This window comes from Coffea eugenioides, chromosome 6 (genome assembly GCF_003713205.1).
Source record: "Coffea eugenioides isolate CCC68of chromosome 6, Ceug_1.0, whole genome shotgun sequence".
NCBI lineage: Eukaryota > Viridiplantae > Streptophyta > Magnoliopsida > Gentianales > Rubiaceae > Coffea > Coffea eugenioides.
The window spans coordinates 22,967,052-22,981,890 of NC_040040.1; the positions used below are offsets into that span (position 1 = coordinate 22,967,052).

General features: G+C 34.9%; 1 protein-coding gene and 1 pseudogene across 1 annotated transcript; both read left to right on the forward strand.

Annotated features, from left to right (window-relative positions):
* The first annotated feature begins 481 nt into the window (after positions 1-481).
* LOC113773876 lies at positions 482-1,547 on the forward strand. The gene is made up of 2 exons (XM_027318479.1): positions 482-959; positions 1,138-1,547. The coding sequence occupies exons 1-2, from the start codon at positions 482-484 to the stop codon at positions 1,545-1,547; spliced, it is 888 nt and encodes a 295-aa protein (XP_027174280.1).
* An 8,130-nt stretch (positions 1,548-9,677) lies between these two features.
* On the forward strand, positions 9,678-12,041 carry LOC113773877 (annotated as a pseudogene).
* The last annotated feature ends 2,798 nt before the right edge of the window (positions 12,042-14,839 follow it).

The following is a 14,839-nucleotide window of genomic DNA, read 5'->3' on the forward strand; positions in this document are numbered from 1 at the left end:
AATATAAATATAAAAGTAAATAAAATGATGGTGGAATTTTTGGTGTCTACAAGACCCACCCATTGAAATTAATTGCTATGATGACTAGGATATGATTAACATTGATGACATTGAATCAAAATATGACTCGGATGGTTCATTTGTGTTGAAGAGTCAAAGTGAATCTGATGAAGATAGGAATAGTAAGACAAAGAGGCTTAAATTTCTAGTTTTTAATGAGCAAACAGACATGAAGAAATCAAGGTTTGAAGTTGGTCAAAAGTTCACATCAGTCATTACATTCAGGTTGGCTGTAAGAATCCAAACAATTATGGATGGGAGAGATGTGTATTTCAAGAAAAATGATACACGGAGGGTGAGAGTGAAATGCAGAAATTGTGACTGGTAGCTATTTGGGTCTAAAATGCAAGATGAAAATACCTTACAGATAAAAACACTTAGTGATGAGCACACTTGTGAAAAAGTGTTCCACAATAAAAACATGACATCTAGGTTGGCTAGCAAACTATTTGTTGATGAGGTAATGAAAGTGCCATCTATGACAGTGCATGAGTTGATGACCAAAGTAACTGAGGCGTTAAATGTTGATTTCAGCCTTAAGCAAGGGTATAAAACACTTAGAAAAGTGAGAGACACTATTCATGGATCCCATGACAAACAGTACACCATGTTGGAAACATTTTGTGTTAAATTGAGGAGGGCAAATCCGGGATCTACTGTATTTGTTGAGACTTATATAGATGAAGATGGTGTTTCTAGGTTTAGAAGGCTGTATATGTGCTTAGAACCAATAAAGAGAGGTTTTTTAGCTGGTTGTAGAAAATGGATTGGGTTAGATGGTTGCTTCCTAAAAGGTCCATATGGTGGGCGGCTTTTATCAGCAATTGGAATGGACGGTGATAACAAAATGTTTCCATTGGCAATGTCAGTTGTTGGGGTAGAGAATTATGATAACTGGAGTTGGTTTTTAGGATTGCTTGTACAAGATTTAAAAAATTCAGACTCTAGTTGTTAGTGCATTATGACTGACAAATAGAAGGTAGTATTTATTAATTTGTTATCCATTAACTATTTATGTTAAACTTTTGATATTAATGTGGCATATGTGATTGTTGTGGTGGATTGCACGGGGTCTAGTTCAGGCTGTTAAGGACAAACTTCCACAAGCGGAGCATGGGTGTTGTGTCCAACACCTTTACACTAACTTCAAGCAAATGCATAGAGGTCTTGTTCTTAAAGATAGGCTTTGGAGATGTACTAGGGCTTCATATATAACTCGGTACAAAGCAGAAATGGAGATGATAAAGCTAGAATCAAAGGATGCATATGCATGGTTGGATGAAAAGGACCCCAATACTTGGTCTAGGGCTTATTTCAAGACTGGATTGGATTGCGATATATTGGTTAATAATATGTGTGAATCTTTTAATTCAGTTATTTTAAAGGCACGATCACTGCCTATCATAGGCATGTTGCAAACTATTTACTTATATTTGTTGAAGAGAATGGAGAAGAATAGAGAGACAATGTCTAAGCATGAAGGTTAAGCTACTTGCTTACTATTTTTTATCAGCATTTTTAAAATTACACTATGTTCAATATCTAATTTTCCCTTTTATTTGTTAGGTCTCTTATGTCCAGTAATTTTTGACATTCTTGAGAAGGCCAAGAAAAAGCAATGCATGTGCATCTGCTAGTATACTGGCACAATGAAGTATCAGATATGCTGTCCTTTTGGTGACCAATTTGTCGTTGATTTGGGGAGCAAGACCTGCATTGTAGAAAATCGCAACTAAGGGGAATCCCATATGGCCATGCAGTTGCTGCTATTAATAGGAGACGTGACAAACCAGAAAAAAAATGTGGCACCCATCTACTGGAAAAGTACATACATGAAAAGTTATGAACCTGTGTTGAATCCAATCAATGGTCCTAATCTGTGGGCCCCAGTAGATTTACCACCAATGAAGCCTCCAAAATATAGGAAATCACTTGGAAGGCCAAAAAAGGCGAGGAAAAAGGGACCAGATGAAGATAGGAACAGGCAGTCATGCGTGAATCCATCTAAACCTCACAAAGTTAGCAAGGTTGGCACTAAGATAAGCTGTAGTCTGTACAAGAAATACGACCATAATAGGAGGACTAACCTGAAAAAAAAAATCAGCAAACTGCTCTAGTAGAAAAGGGAAGAGATGGGCATATGGATAAGGAATCTAGTGGGACCAGCACACAACAAACAAATGCCATCAGAAATGAAACAAGGCATACCAGTACTGGTCTAACTACTTCTAAGAAAGGTTGCAAGCTAAGGCAATGGACCTTTAGAAACTCACTGGACATGACTGGAGAACTTGGACTCAACAGAGCTGCAACTGATTCTCTGATTAACCCATATGAGACAGCTTCAAATAGAACTGAATCTGGACATGTAAGTGCTTTGAAATTTCAGTTTGTTGCTGTGTGAGATACAAAAATGTTCACTCTCCTATTAACTATTTCTTAACTCCTGACATGTAGTTGAACTCCAATACTGGTGACAAATTTTATTCACAGAGTTCAGGGATAACAATGAAACCACCAGACTCATACATTGGTGATAGGCAGACAGAAGAGTTTGGTTCAACTAGCCGTGTCACCAGACGACTTCAACCAACCCCCTTCACTTGGAGGGGGAACATGTGTGTAAATCTGTCTACATTGCAGGCAGCAGCAAGTCATGTGAATCATTCAACTAGCATTGCCAATGTGCAGCTCCATGGGAATGCAAATGAAGCTGCAAAGTTAGGAAATTTAAATCAGCCTCCAAAATAGTTGTGTTTTCTAAATGGCAATGTGCGACTCTATGTTTAGTTGGGTTTTGTGAATTTCTGTTGCTTTGTAAGGAGCTGATGTTTTGTAAATGGCAAGAAATTCCAGCTATTGTTTTGTAAATTTGTGAAACTTTTGGTCTTTTGGTGTAAGGCTAAACATGCCTTCTTCTTAAATGATCAAATTCAGTCCATTTTCAATTGCATTTATTGTGTCAAATAGTTGATGGTGTTACAAATGTTTACAGGTTTATCATCCACTGACAAAAGTAGTTCAATAAGTTGGGACACTTTAGTCCCTCAACTACATAAAATGGATGGTTCAATCACAATACTTCATTACATAGGGACACTTAGGTCCCTAAAGTTCAAACAAAAGAGGATGTCAGCCCCTAGTGCTTCTTCAAGCATAGCTACATTACACCGGAAACCGCAGCTTATACAGAGAGACAAAATTACATCTTTTCTATCCCAATTACATAGCACCATTTTCCCTTGCATTGCATGTTGCACTCTACTACACCGATGCTTCTTTTCCTTTCCCACATAGATGGACATATTCTTGTCAAACTCCACTAATGACCTTTATGGCCCAGAGTTGAACAAAAGGATCCATACAACATCAATAACCCAGTGAAGAAACAAGTACATCTTCAGCCTTCTTAGTTTTGCTTCCTGCAGCTTTGACTTCTCTTGCAATCTCTCAATCTCAAACTCCAATTTGTTTTTTGTTCTTATCAGTCCAGGGATTATATCCTTCGCCTTTGACACATCTCAGGATCCACCCAATCCCAATACCTACATCCCCTCAATTGCTGCATTAACAACACTATTGATAGAGTAAATACAAGTTTACTTGGGTGCATTGCATATAAATCAAAACCATAGGGGAAGAAGTGCAAACAGATATAATGGAAATAAAATCACCCTGTAATTTGGACATCAACAAAACCTTCTTCCTGGGTTTAAATCTGTCCATGATGTCATCATCAATGCTTGTTTTTCACAGTTGCATGTGTCCCTAACCATTTCTCCTTTGTCTTCTTTCTTATCTTCAGATTTCCGAAAGCTCTTGACCAAGAAGTTCTTACCCCTCATTTCGGTAATTAGGGCACAATCCGTCGCTTTTATGAATTGGATCGGGTCAATTATATGACCCGATTGTGCTTGATAAAAGGAGGGAAAGTTTCCCTCCTTTGTGCTAAATAAATTTATTTCTTTTTATATCTTTTCTCTAAATTTTCATCCCTGCCCTTGGTCAGTGGCTCTTGTTTTGTACGCTCGGAAAACCCTGATGATTCTGTGGAGTCCGTTAACGATTTTACTTCATTGGGACGGATTCAGTAGTTTGGAGACTTAAGTGTCCCATTTAGAAGTTTAGGGATTGAAGTGGGAAACAGGGTATAGTTTAGGGGGACAAAAGGGAATTTATCCAAGAATAAAATAATAAAATAATTGTCTAATTATTACATATTTTATCTAAATACACGTCTTGAACCTCCTAACTATTACAATTTGACATTTAAATGCCTCTCAAATAATTAAAAATTAAATTAAAATAAATATACAAAATTAAAAAATAAATAAAGGGAATAAATAAACAAAATAAAATAAATAAATAAATAATATTCAAAAAGCATGCAATTACACATATAAATTCACATAGGATCAAGTAAATCAAAATAAAGGAGTAGAGTGTACCTCCCTTGAATTGGTGACCTAATGAAATGAAATTTCTCTTATTTATCCTCCAAAATAAAGAAAATGGTCAAGGCACCAATTTATTTAATAAACACACAACCAATTACTTAAAATCAACTCAAGGTTCCTAAAGTTTACAAATTAAACTCCATTTAAACTAAGCAAGTACTTAAACAATTCAACTTTATCAAATAAAATGCAAATTAATGATTCAAAAGCTATCACCTTAATTTACTACTCATGAAGCATCCAAAATCTACAATTGACGAGTTCACTTGAAATTCTATTGACAAAACTCGAGCTAACTTATGAAGATTTGCAAACATTGAGGAAATTTTGGGGATCGAACTATTATTATTACAAAATTTTAGGGGTTGAAATTAAAGAAAAATAAAATTAAGGGCTCAAAATAAAGCATACCAAAACCAAATGCTAAAATCCACAAAAAAAAAAATCAAAACCCACAAAGATATTACCCAAATCTTTAAATTTTTTGCTAAAATCCAAATAAAAAATTATTAATCAATCAAAATTATTAAACCTTAAATTTTATCCTAAAACTCATAAATAATCTATCCAAAAATCATATTAAAGCATGCCGAAGAAAAATAACATTTTAAAAGGACAAGATTAATTGATTTTTTCAATTTTCTGGGCCATAGCAGAAATAAGGGGAAAACTGGGGGTTAAAGTACAATTTTCAGAAATTTTCATGCATCTGATTCGAAGAAGCTTTCTTCTTCGCTGGTTTCTTTCTGCAACTTTGCAGCTTATTCAATTGGGATGTCTTACGCAATCTCAAACCAAGCCAGAAAACTCCAAACCCATTAAAACTTCAACACACTTTGACTAACACAATCTTACTAAGAATACATAGCCATTAAAGATCAAACAAAGGAAATCAGACGGGAAATGCAAGGAAAGAATGACGCAGTCGGCTTCTGATGAAACCAACAATGGGACCATCAGGAGTTAAGAATTTTCTAACTACATCGCCCAAACATTGAACTATCTCCAATCCTTTTGGATAAACTTAAACCATCAAAAACTAGTTTTTCAAAGCATCAGGGAACAAGCGAAGCATCCGAGAACCACATTCCAAAGCAAAACTCTTGTAAATGGTTCAAGAAAACTCATGAAAACCGTTAACTCAACCAATAAAAGTGGTTATCATTACCTGTGAATGATTGGAGATTGGATCGATGTGAGCAAAACTCGAAACGACCGTCTGAATTGCTGGAAATGAAGCAAAGACCTTCTTTCATAGTTGCTCAAGTTTGGTGAAGGCAACAGGTTGGGGTCTCCATTTGAGGATGTTGAAGCGATTTTCTCCAGAATTTTCCAACACCGATCTTGCTCCTTAACCTTCATAGATTTCCCAGAAAGTGATAATTGTGCTGGAGAAACCCTACAAAGATCGAAAGACAGCCACCCAAAAACCCCAACAGTCAACCCTGGTTCAGACTTTATCAAAAAAATTTCTGCATTTTTTCTTCCTTCTTTTCTCTCTTTTTCCTTTCTTTTCCTTTCGTTTTGTCTTTCTATTTTTCCCTCTGATCCCCTTGATTCTCTCTTCCTCCCCCTCTTTTCTCTTCTCCCTTTCTTTCCTTCTTTCTTTTTTCCTCCTGCTCGAAAGCTCTCTTTCTTTTCCTCCCCAGTTTCTTCCTTTTTCTGGTTTCTTTCTCTTCATTTTTTTTTTCTGTTGTTTCCTCCTCCTCCCTTGCTCGCTTTCTTGATCCTCAGCTGTCACCTTTTCTCCATCTTCACTCTTTCTCTCGGTTTCTTTTTTCCTTCTTTTTCTCCCTTGCTCGAAACCCCCTTTTTTTTTCTTTTTTCTTCTCTGCCCCAAGCCTCTTCCTTGTTTCGTCCTAATTTCCAGATTTTTTTCAATTCAACAAGTGTCCTACCCTCCTAATCTAGCAAGTGTTGTGGTGTGCAAAAGGCCAAAATCACATGGCTTATTTGCATGCATTCCACCTAACTATCTTGCACGCATTCCACATATTTTTGTTTTTTGTTGTTTCTGTTTTTATTTTGTTTTTCAAAACAAATTTAGGGTAAACAAAATGTTAAACTCCTATTTGCAAACTCCTATTTGGAATTAAATAGAATTAAAATTTTGGTGTCTACAGATCAAAGGCAAATTACTAAAAGGAAAAATCGTTTAAAACGTTTCTAACATTTTGAAAATGATTTTTTTCGTTCCTCATATTTAAAAGTATAATTTTACATTCCTTACAAATTTACATTAGTCAAATTTGGTTCCTATCTAGGTTTCAAACTAGTTTTTTATCGAAATCTACCACATGCCTTGTCCGTGATAATTTTTTAAAGGCAAAATTATCAAATCTAATTTTACATAATTCGATTTATTGTCCCTCATATTTTATAAAATAAATTTTTTATTCCCTTACATTTTACTAAATGAATTCTTTTCATCATTCACATTTTTCAAAATAAATTTTTCTTATCCCTCATGGATCTCCTGTTTTTGGGATGTTTTTCAAAAACTAGTTTTTCAAATACAATAAAAATTTTTAAAAAGTACTCTAAAAGATAATCTAAAAATTAGTTTAGATATAAATGTTTGGATCCCCTGTTTTTCAAAAACAAGTTTTTCAAATACAATAAAATTTTTTAAAAAGTACTCTAAAAGGTAATCTAAAAATTAGTTTAATTTTTTTAAAATTTAAAAAAATATCTCAAAATATATTCTAGAAACTCTTCTACTCTTAAATAGCCCAAAATATTTTCTAAAAATATTGTAAAATATACTCTAAAAACTCTGCTACAGCAAAATTTTTCAAAAATACCCTCAAAAATAGCTAATCCAAACGGATTTACTTGAAAATTGAAAACAGAGAAGACATTTAATTTTAAATATTATTGAGTGTTTATATCGAATTAAATTTGGACAAAAACAATTAAACAAAGGAAAAGTATGACAAAAAAATTAAGTAATAGGTATTTTCAAATTTTAAGATAATCATAAACAAGTAATTTAACTGTTGGTCTAAAAAGTGACGAGTGAAATTTTTAGATTTAAATTATAATTTATTAGCATGACTATAGAATACGAGTTATGATCGATTAATTAGATGGCCTTATTATATAACGCAATAAATAAATTATTACCAAAAGAAAAAGACCACCAATATTAAATAAGTTCACATGGTGAAATCATATAGATATATACATGGGTTTAAAACAAAATTATTAGTTTTAAACCCCTATATATATATATTTATTGAATAGAATGTGTACAACTAAGATTGGACAGTTTACGTGAAATTAAATAAAGATATATTACATATTATTCTTATTGTTCAGGTGAAATCAAATAGATATATACATGGGTTTAAAAAAAAAAACTATTGTACACATGATCAATGAGGGATGAAAAAATTTATTTTGAAAAATGTGAGGGATGAAAAAATTTATTTTATGAAATGTGAGAGACAAAATAATTCATTTTTGTAAAATGTGAGGGATGAAAAAATTCATTTTGTAAAATATGAAGGACAATAAATCGAATTATATAAAATTTGACTTTTGCCCTTAAAAATGATCACTTGCAAGGCATGTGGCAGATTCCGACAAAAAACTAGTCGAAAATCTAAATAGGGATCAAATTTGATCAATGTAAATTTGTAAGGGACGTAAAAGTATACTTTTAAAAATAAAGGACAGAAAAATCATTTTACAAATATATGAGAAATATTTCGAACCATTTTCTCTTACTAAAACCATAACGAGGCACTATGCATATGCTTCTTTTGCTTCACTTATTGATTATTGGGGTAATTTCACAAACCTCTTCTGAGGTTTGCCTTAATATTATTTAATATCCTTATAATTTCAAAAATCTCTCTTACCTTCCTTTGATTGACATCTTTTGCAACATTGTCACCTCTTAATAAAAAATTCATAGACGAGGAGGGATAATAATTTACTTTGAGTTGTACCCTTTCGTTATTTTTTATATAAATAGTAGAGCAGCAATTAAGACTAAAATAAACCTAATAGGCAAAAGGCAAATTGGAAGAGATGTAAGTGCAATAAAGAGAAGTTGCAGTAAATAAGTAATTTTACAATTTTGCAATGATTAATAGTCCAAATCTAAAATTATCAAGACAAAATAAGAAACACAAGTTCAATGGCAAAGGTAGCAATTTAAAGAGGAAATTAGTAAAAGATATTGTAGCAAATCATAACAAGTTTAATATTAAAAGGCACTCTTATAATTCACCAACTCATTTAATATAAAGAATTAATATTATTGATTATTGTAAGAATTCAACAATCATCAGGATTTCAAAAGCGAAAGAAAATCCAACTAAGCCACATTTGCTTCTAATTCCCATTTGACGTGCCTCTAATTTGCTAGATAATTGCAGCATCAAAAGTTCCCTACATTATTATTGCTACAGGATCCAAAAAAAGGCCAAATTATCTATTTGGTCCTTAAACTTTTAATATAGACAAACATTAACCCTCCAACTATTAAAAGTCAATTTTTAGCCCTTCAACTTATAAATTAGGGAACTGTGACCCTTAGACCAAGTTGGCGGCAGACTTGGGGAAAGAATAGTTGGACACGTATTCCAACAACTCGCCAAGGTTGATGAACGCTTCCGTAAAAGAAGTGATTAATCCCCAAATTGATCTTAGAGATATCCCACCAGAATATACAAAGGCTACCATCATAGCATATCCAACTCTGATTCCAGCAACAAACCGACCAACCATCGCCTCTACAGAGGGAAAATGATGGATATCTTGCTTTTTGCCGTCTTTTTTGTTTGTGTGGGGAAAAAAGGTCCTTCTATAAAGCATAGTGCCGTTGGTCTCTTCAATTGCAAAACCAGATATAAAGCGGACAAAAGGGCCACTAACCTTGACAAAAGGAAGGGCCACGGATTTCCTATTTTACATGTTGGAGGGTTAAAAATTGACTTTTAACAGTTGGAGAGCTAAATTTTACCTATACTAAGAGTTCAAGGGCCAAATAGATAATTTGTCCAAAGAAAAAAGTCATAGTAGTGTTAATGTTAATTGCTATTGGATTTTTAAAAAGGTAATATTGTCAATATGCTACCTATGGTAGAAATCTCGTCACAAATGATAGAATCTTTGAAGCTGAACTCGGACGGGAAGACCATCAAGTAGATGAAGAAAAGGCCTTTCTCAGTCGTCTGTGATGCTCATCTCCGCCACAAATCAGGGGCAGGAGGTACTGCTACTCTTCCATTTTCTCCAAGAAACTCCACCCTTATTCAAAACACACAATTAGCTTCTAGTCTGCTGCTTCTCATGCCTATAGTACTGGTAGTACAGTTAGTAATTATCACCCAAAATCTGACAGTAGTGTTCGTTCCGGGGCTTGGGGATTGAGGAGTAATATCGATAGTATCAGCAATCTTGATGAAGCTCTGGGTTTTTACAAGCAGATGGCTCGGATGAGACCTCTGCCTAGTGTTGCTCATTTCAATAGACTGCTGGGTCGTATTGTTAAGATGAAGCAATATTTGGTGGTTCTTTCTCTTTACAGAGATGCGGCTGAGTTGGGATGCATACCACTTGATGAATACACACTTAATATTGTGATTAACTGTTATTGCTTCTTGGGTAAAGTGAATTTTGGGTTTTCTATATTTGGTGGCTTCTTCAAGCGAGGTATTTTGCCCAATACGGCCACCTTTACCACTCTGCTTAAAGGACTCTTTTGGGAACACAAAATTCATGAGGCACAAGGATTGTTCAAGAAAATAATATATGAAAAGCTATGCGTGCCCAATAAAATTACGTATGGGACTGTGATAGATGGGCTTTCTAAGGCTGGGAACACTAGCATGGCCATTCAAGTCCTTAGATTCATGGAAAAAGGAGGAAGGTGCAGGCCTCATACAGCTGCTTACAACACTATTATCGACGGGTTGTGCAAGGATAAAATGATGGATCAAGCTCTCTCCCTGTTATACGAGATGATTGAGAAAGGAATTGCCCCCAATGTCATCACTTACAGTTGTTTGTTCGGGGGTCTGTGCAATTTAAGTAAATGGAAGGACGTTGAAAAGCTCTTGACTGAGATGAAGGCTTATAGTATTGTTCCAAATGTTATTACTTTTAATATTCTGATTGATGCACTATGTAAGGAAGGACAGTTAGAAGGTGCAGAGGAGGTACTGAAAATCATGATTGAGCAAAATCAGAAGCCTGATAATGCTACATATAGCGCATTGATGGATGGGTACTGTTTACAAGGCCGAATGGATGAAGCAAAGATAGTTTTTGATAAAATGGCTGCTAGCGGCCTTAATCCTGATGTTCAAAGCCATAGTATATTGATCAATGGTTATATGAAGAAAATGAAAGTGGAAGCAGCCATGAGTCTCTTCCAAGAGATCCAACATAAAGGGTTAACACCGAATGTTGCAACTTATAACACTGTCCTGCAGGGTTTATTTAGTGTCGGGAGGTATCTTACAGCAATCGAAGTTTTCGACGAGATGCGAGCTGCTGGCATAAAGCCTGATTTTTACACTTACTGTGTGTTGTTAAATGGTTTATGAAAGAATTCACATGTTGAGGAAGCACTTCAATTTTTGCACAAGATGGAAGTTGATGGAGTAGATTGTCAGATAACAATGTACAACATCGTCCTTGATGGATTATGCAAATGTGGGAAGCTTGACAGTGCCCAACATCTTTTCTATAGTCTCTCTTCTAAAGGATTAGACCCTGATGTTACAACATATAACACGATGATAAATGGCCTCTTTTCAGAAGGTTTCCTACAGGAAGCCAAAGAGTTTATTAAGAAAATGGTTGCACTCCTGGTCAAATTACATTTAATATTATTGTTCAAGGACTTCTTAAGGCTGGTGAATTTAATGATGCAGTGGTTTATTTTGATGAAATGGATAGGAGAGGATTCTCGCTGCATTTGTCTACTTTTTCACTTTTACTAGATTCATACAGAGATAGTGGAAATGATCCCTCTATTTTTAAGATAATTGAGAAGTTTGCTCAAAAAATGGGTAATGGAAGTCTAAATAATGGAGAAGGGGGATCTTATCCTTAATTGGCTTCATTTGGGACCTTTGGATATTCTGCTGCTTTTTTTGGTTCCTTGCATTTAATCATCCAAAGGTACATGATGTAGATTCGCAGTTGATATTGTTGTCAGTATCTGTCCATTTGGTCTCAAAAAATTTATCAACACTCCTTGGAGGAGCAATCTTTGAGCATATTCTAGAGAATTGAAGATTTAATGCTTGCATGGTGGTAAGCGACAATGTGTTAGAAGCTCTCTCATGACTATCAGACAAAAGAGTGTCTGCTTGCCCGTTTTCAATGCATTTCATGGTTTGTACTCTGTGATCACGCCTCTCTCATCACTTTCTCAAAATTTTATGCCTAATTGTCTCGATGGTTCACATTGTCTGTTTGAGTCACTCTTATGTATGCTTACTTGATACATGATAGCTTGTCCATGTAATTGTCATGTCGGGTTACTAAATTGCAGCTTAATTGTTCTTATACAGACATTGTTCGCATTGCAGTTGCAAAATAATCAATTAAGTGACCAAAAAAAAACAGGAGTTGTGGATGAAAGTCATTGTACTGTAGAATTCACTTTCTCCAAATAAACTTGACTGCCATTTTTTCCAGTCTTCTTTGTTTGAGTGTGTGTTCTAATTCTTCCCATATACATCCCTGCCCTCCCCTTAGACATGAAATTAGCTCACAAGTCCCTGAATTTACGGATTAAAGATCAGAGAAAGTGTAACTAGCAGTAACACCCAGAAGTTTTTACCTCCTGTGATAATTGGAAATTGCATTCTGTAAATTTTAGAGGTTACAAAGTGTTTTTTGATGGATTTTGGTGCCTTAAGTTTGCAAGCACGAGCACAATTAAGGTCCAAACAGTTTTGTATTAGGACCATTAACTTCTGAGTTTTTGTCACACATTTATTAACCATTTTCAAGTCGTGAACTATTGATGCACCTTTTGGAAGGCAAAGGATACCCTCCAGCCAAAGACTGAAGGACAGCCGTGGCATAGCAGCTCTCAATCCGCTTGTTCTGGTTGAAGAGCAGCTATGGTTAAACTATTAAACTTCAATTCCCTTGTATCTTCTTTACTTGAGGGTTTCTCCCCACGGGAATTTTTCTGAGCTACTGATACACATTGCAGGCACACTTCTGAGCTTTCTGCTCCCTCCCTTTCTCTAGAATGAGGTGATAAGCATGCTGGAATATTTAGAAATTATCATCTGTAGTTATCTGTGAGTGGAGAAGATAGAAGTAAGTTTGACTTAGTTGTTACCTACGGCATCTTCTATTCTATTATAGACGAAAAATGCTTCTCTTTCCCTTTCTGAATTTTGTGAGAGAATATAGAAGAAGCTTACTTAGTTGTTAGCATAATCAAAAGCCATTGGATGCAAAGAGGCTGCTTTTGTCGCTCAACGTTCTGGCCTACATCATCTTCTATTCTTTTATTCTACCAAAAACGCTTCTCTAATATACTGGACCTGCTCAATGGAGCAGCATGAAGATGTTGAGTTTATCGCCTATACCATATAGTAATTGCATTGTTTATCTTAAATATTATTGTCCAAGGACTTATTAAGGCTAGCGAATTTGATGATGCAGTGGTTTATTTTGAAGAAATGGATAAGAGAGGATTCTCACTGCAAGTATCTACTTTTGCCTTTTTACTAGCTTTGTTCAGAGATAGTGGAAATGATCCATCCCTTTTTAAGATAGTTGAGAAGTTTGCTCCAAAAATGTGCAATAACAGTCTAAATGTTGGAGGAGGGGGATCTTATACTTAACTGGCTCCATTTAGGGTCTCTGGATATTTCACTCTTTTTTTGCTCCTTTTTTTTATTTGATTTTGCTCTTTAGATGCTCTTCTCTGGCCTTTTTAAGGACATCTTAGGTATCCAGCCATGCAAAGTTGTTGAGTTTTTACTTGATAGAGATTCAGATACTCAATAGGAGGGCAGTGTAAATGTCTCTTAATCACAGGCCGAAGAAGAAATTTCTACTATTATCAGTTTGACTTGTTTTAACAGTCTCTGTTTTTTCCCATTTTGCTGTTGGTTCTTTAAAATAACTCTTTCAACGCTTATGTTCTGCTTCAGTTCTTTAAGTTCGTCTCTTAATCGCATGCACTGCAGAAGCAAGTTTCGGTATGCTAAGATTGAACTCAAACGATAAATATTTGAACAGTATTGCTACGCATTAATGCAGATGGAAGAGTGCAATTTTTGTAACCTTAGTGAGTGGTGAATTAATTAATTAAAGTTGGCGCTGAAGTATGCTATCATCACAGATCTGGATTAGCCATGAAATTTGACCCCAAAAAAAAAAAATGCAGAAGTGTGGTCTGCGCATCTAAACTTTCAGAGCATCCTTCTGTGCCTGTGTCTCTCTGGTACCGCTCATTTCTTGGTGTCTGTTTCTTTTAGGTTTGTTCATGTGTTCTGAGTGAAAGTTTGACAGCCTGATGCCTGTTGAGTTCTGTTTACATTTGGTAGGAAATGGAATGACTTTGTTGCCTATGGAAAAAGAAGATGGAACCTGATGAATGCTATTTCATTACAGGGATACATTAATTCAAGAATGGGATAAACAGAAATATCAGAACAGGCACGTAAATCTAGTTGAAGACACTTGATATTTATGAAACACCACTGAATCTGTGATGTAGTAGCTTTTTTCTTTCCCTTCTCTTTGTAATTTTTTTTCCCAACAAACGTTAACAGATTCATATATATATATATGGACACTTGATAGTACAAGATTTAGTTACAAAAAGGGGCTACTACCCTCATTTCTTTCTGCACTAAGTCCATCAGCCATCTTGGGAAGTCTTGTTCCCATTCAATATCATGCACTAGCTTGACAGCAAATTGATCCTCATATAAGACTGAAATTCATGATATAGTGCGATGAAATTGAGGATTCCATGAATTCAATAATGGCAACTATTTTACACAAGTAAACCATCCCAAAAAGAACACAAATTCAGGTACCACAATTTTACACAAATTCAGGTACAACAATTTTATTAATCTCTCTTTAAATAATCCACCATAAACTCCTAAAAAGAACCAAATCCAAGTTGCACAATTATATTAATCTCTCCTAAAGACAGCACTGCAATTATATAAGAAATTAAACAAAAGTAAAATTGAACAAATTAATTAAGCACTAAACTTTTGCAATAGAATGTAATGCACTTAGTACTACATAAAGTACACACATTGACTCTGCAGCAAATACAGAGAAAAAAACACCACCTTCACTAGGGAGTT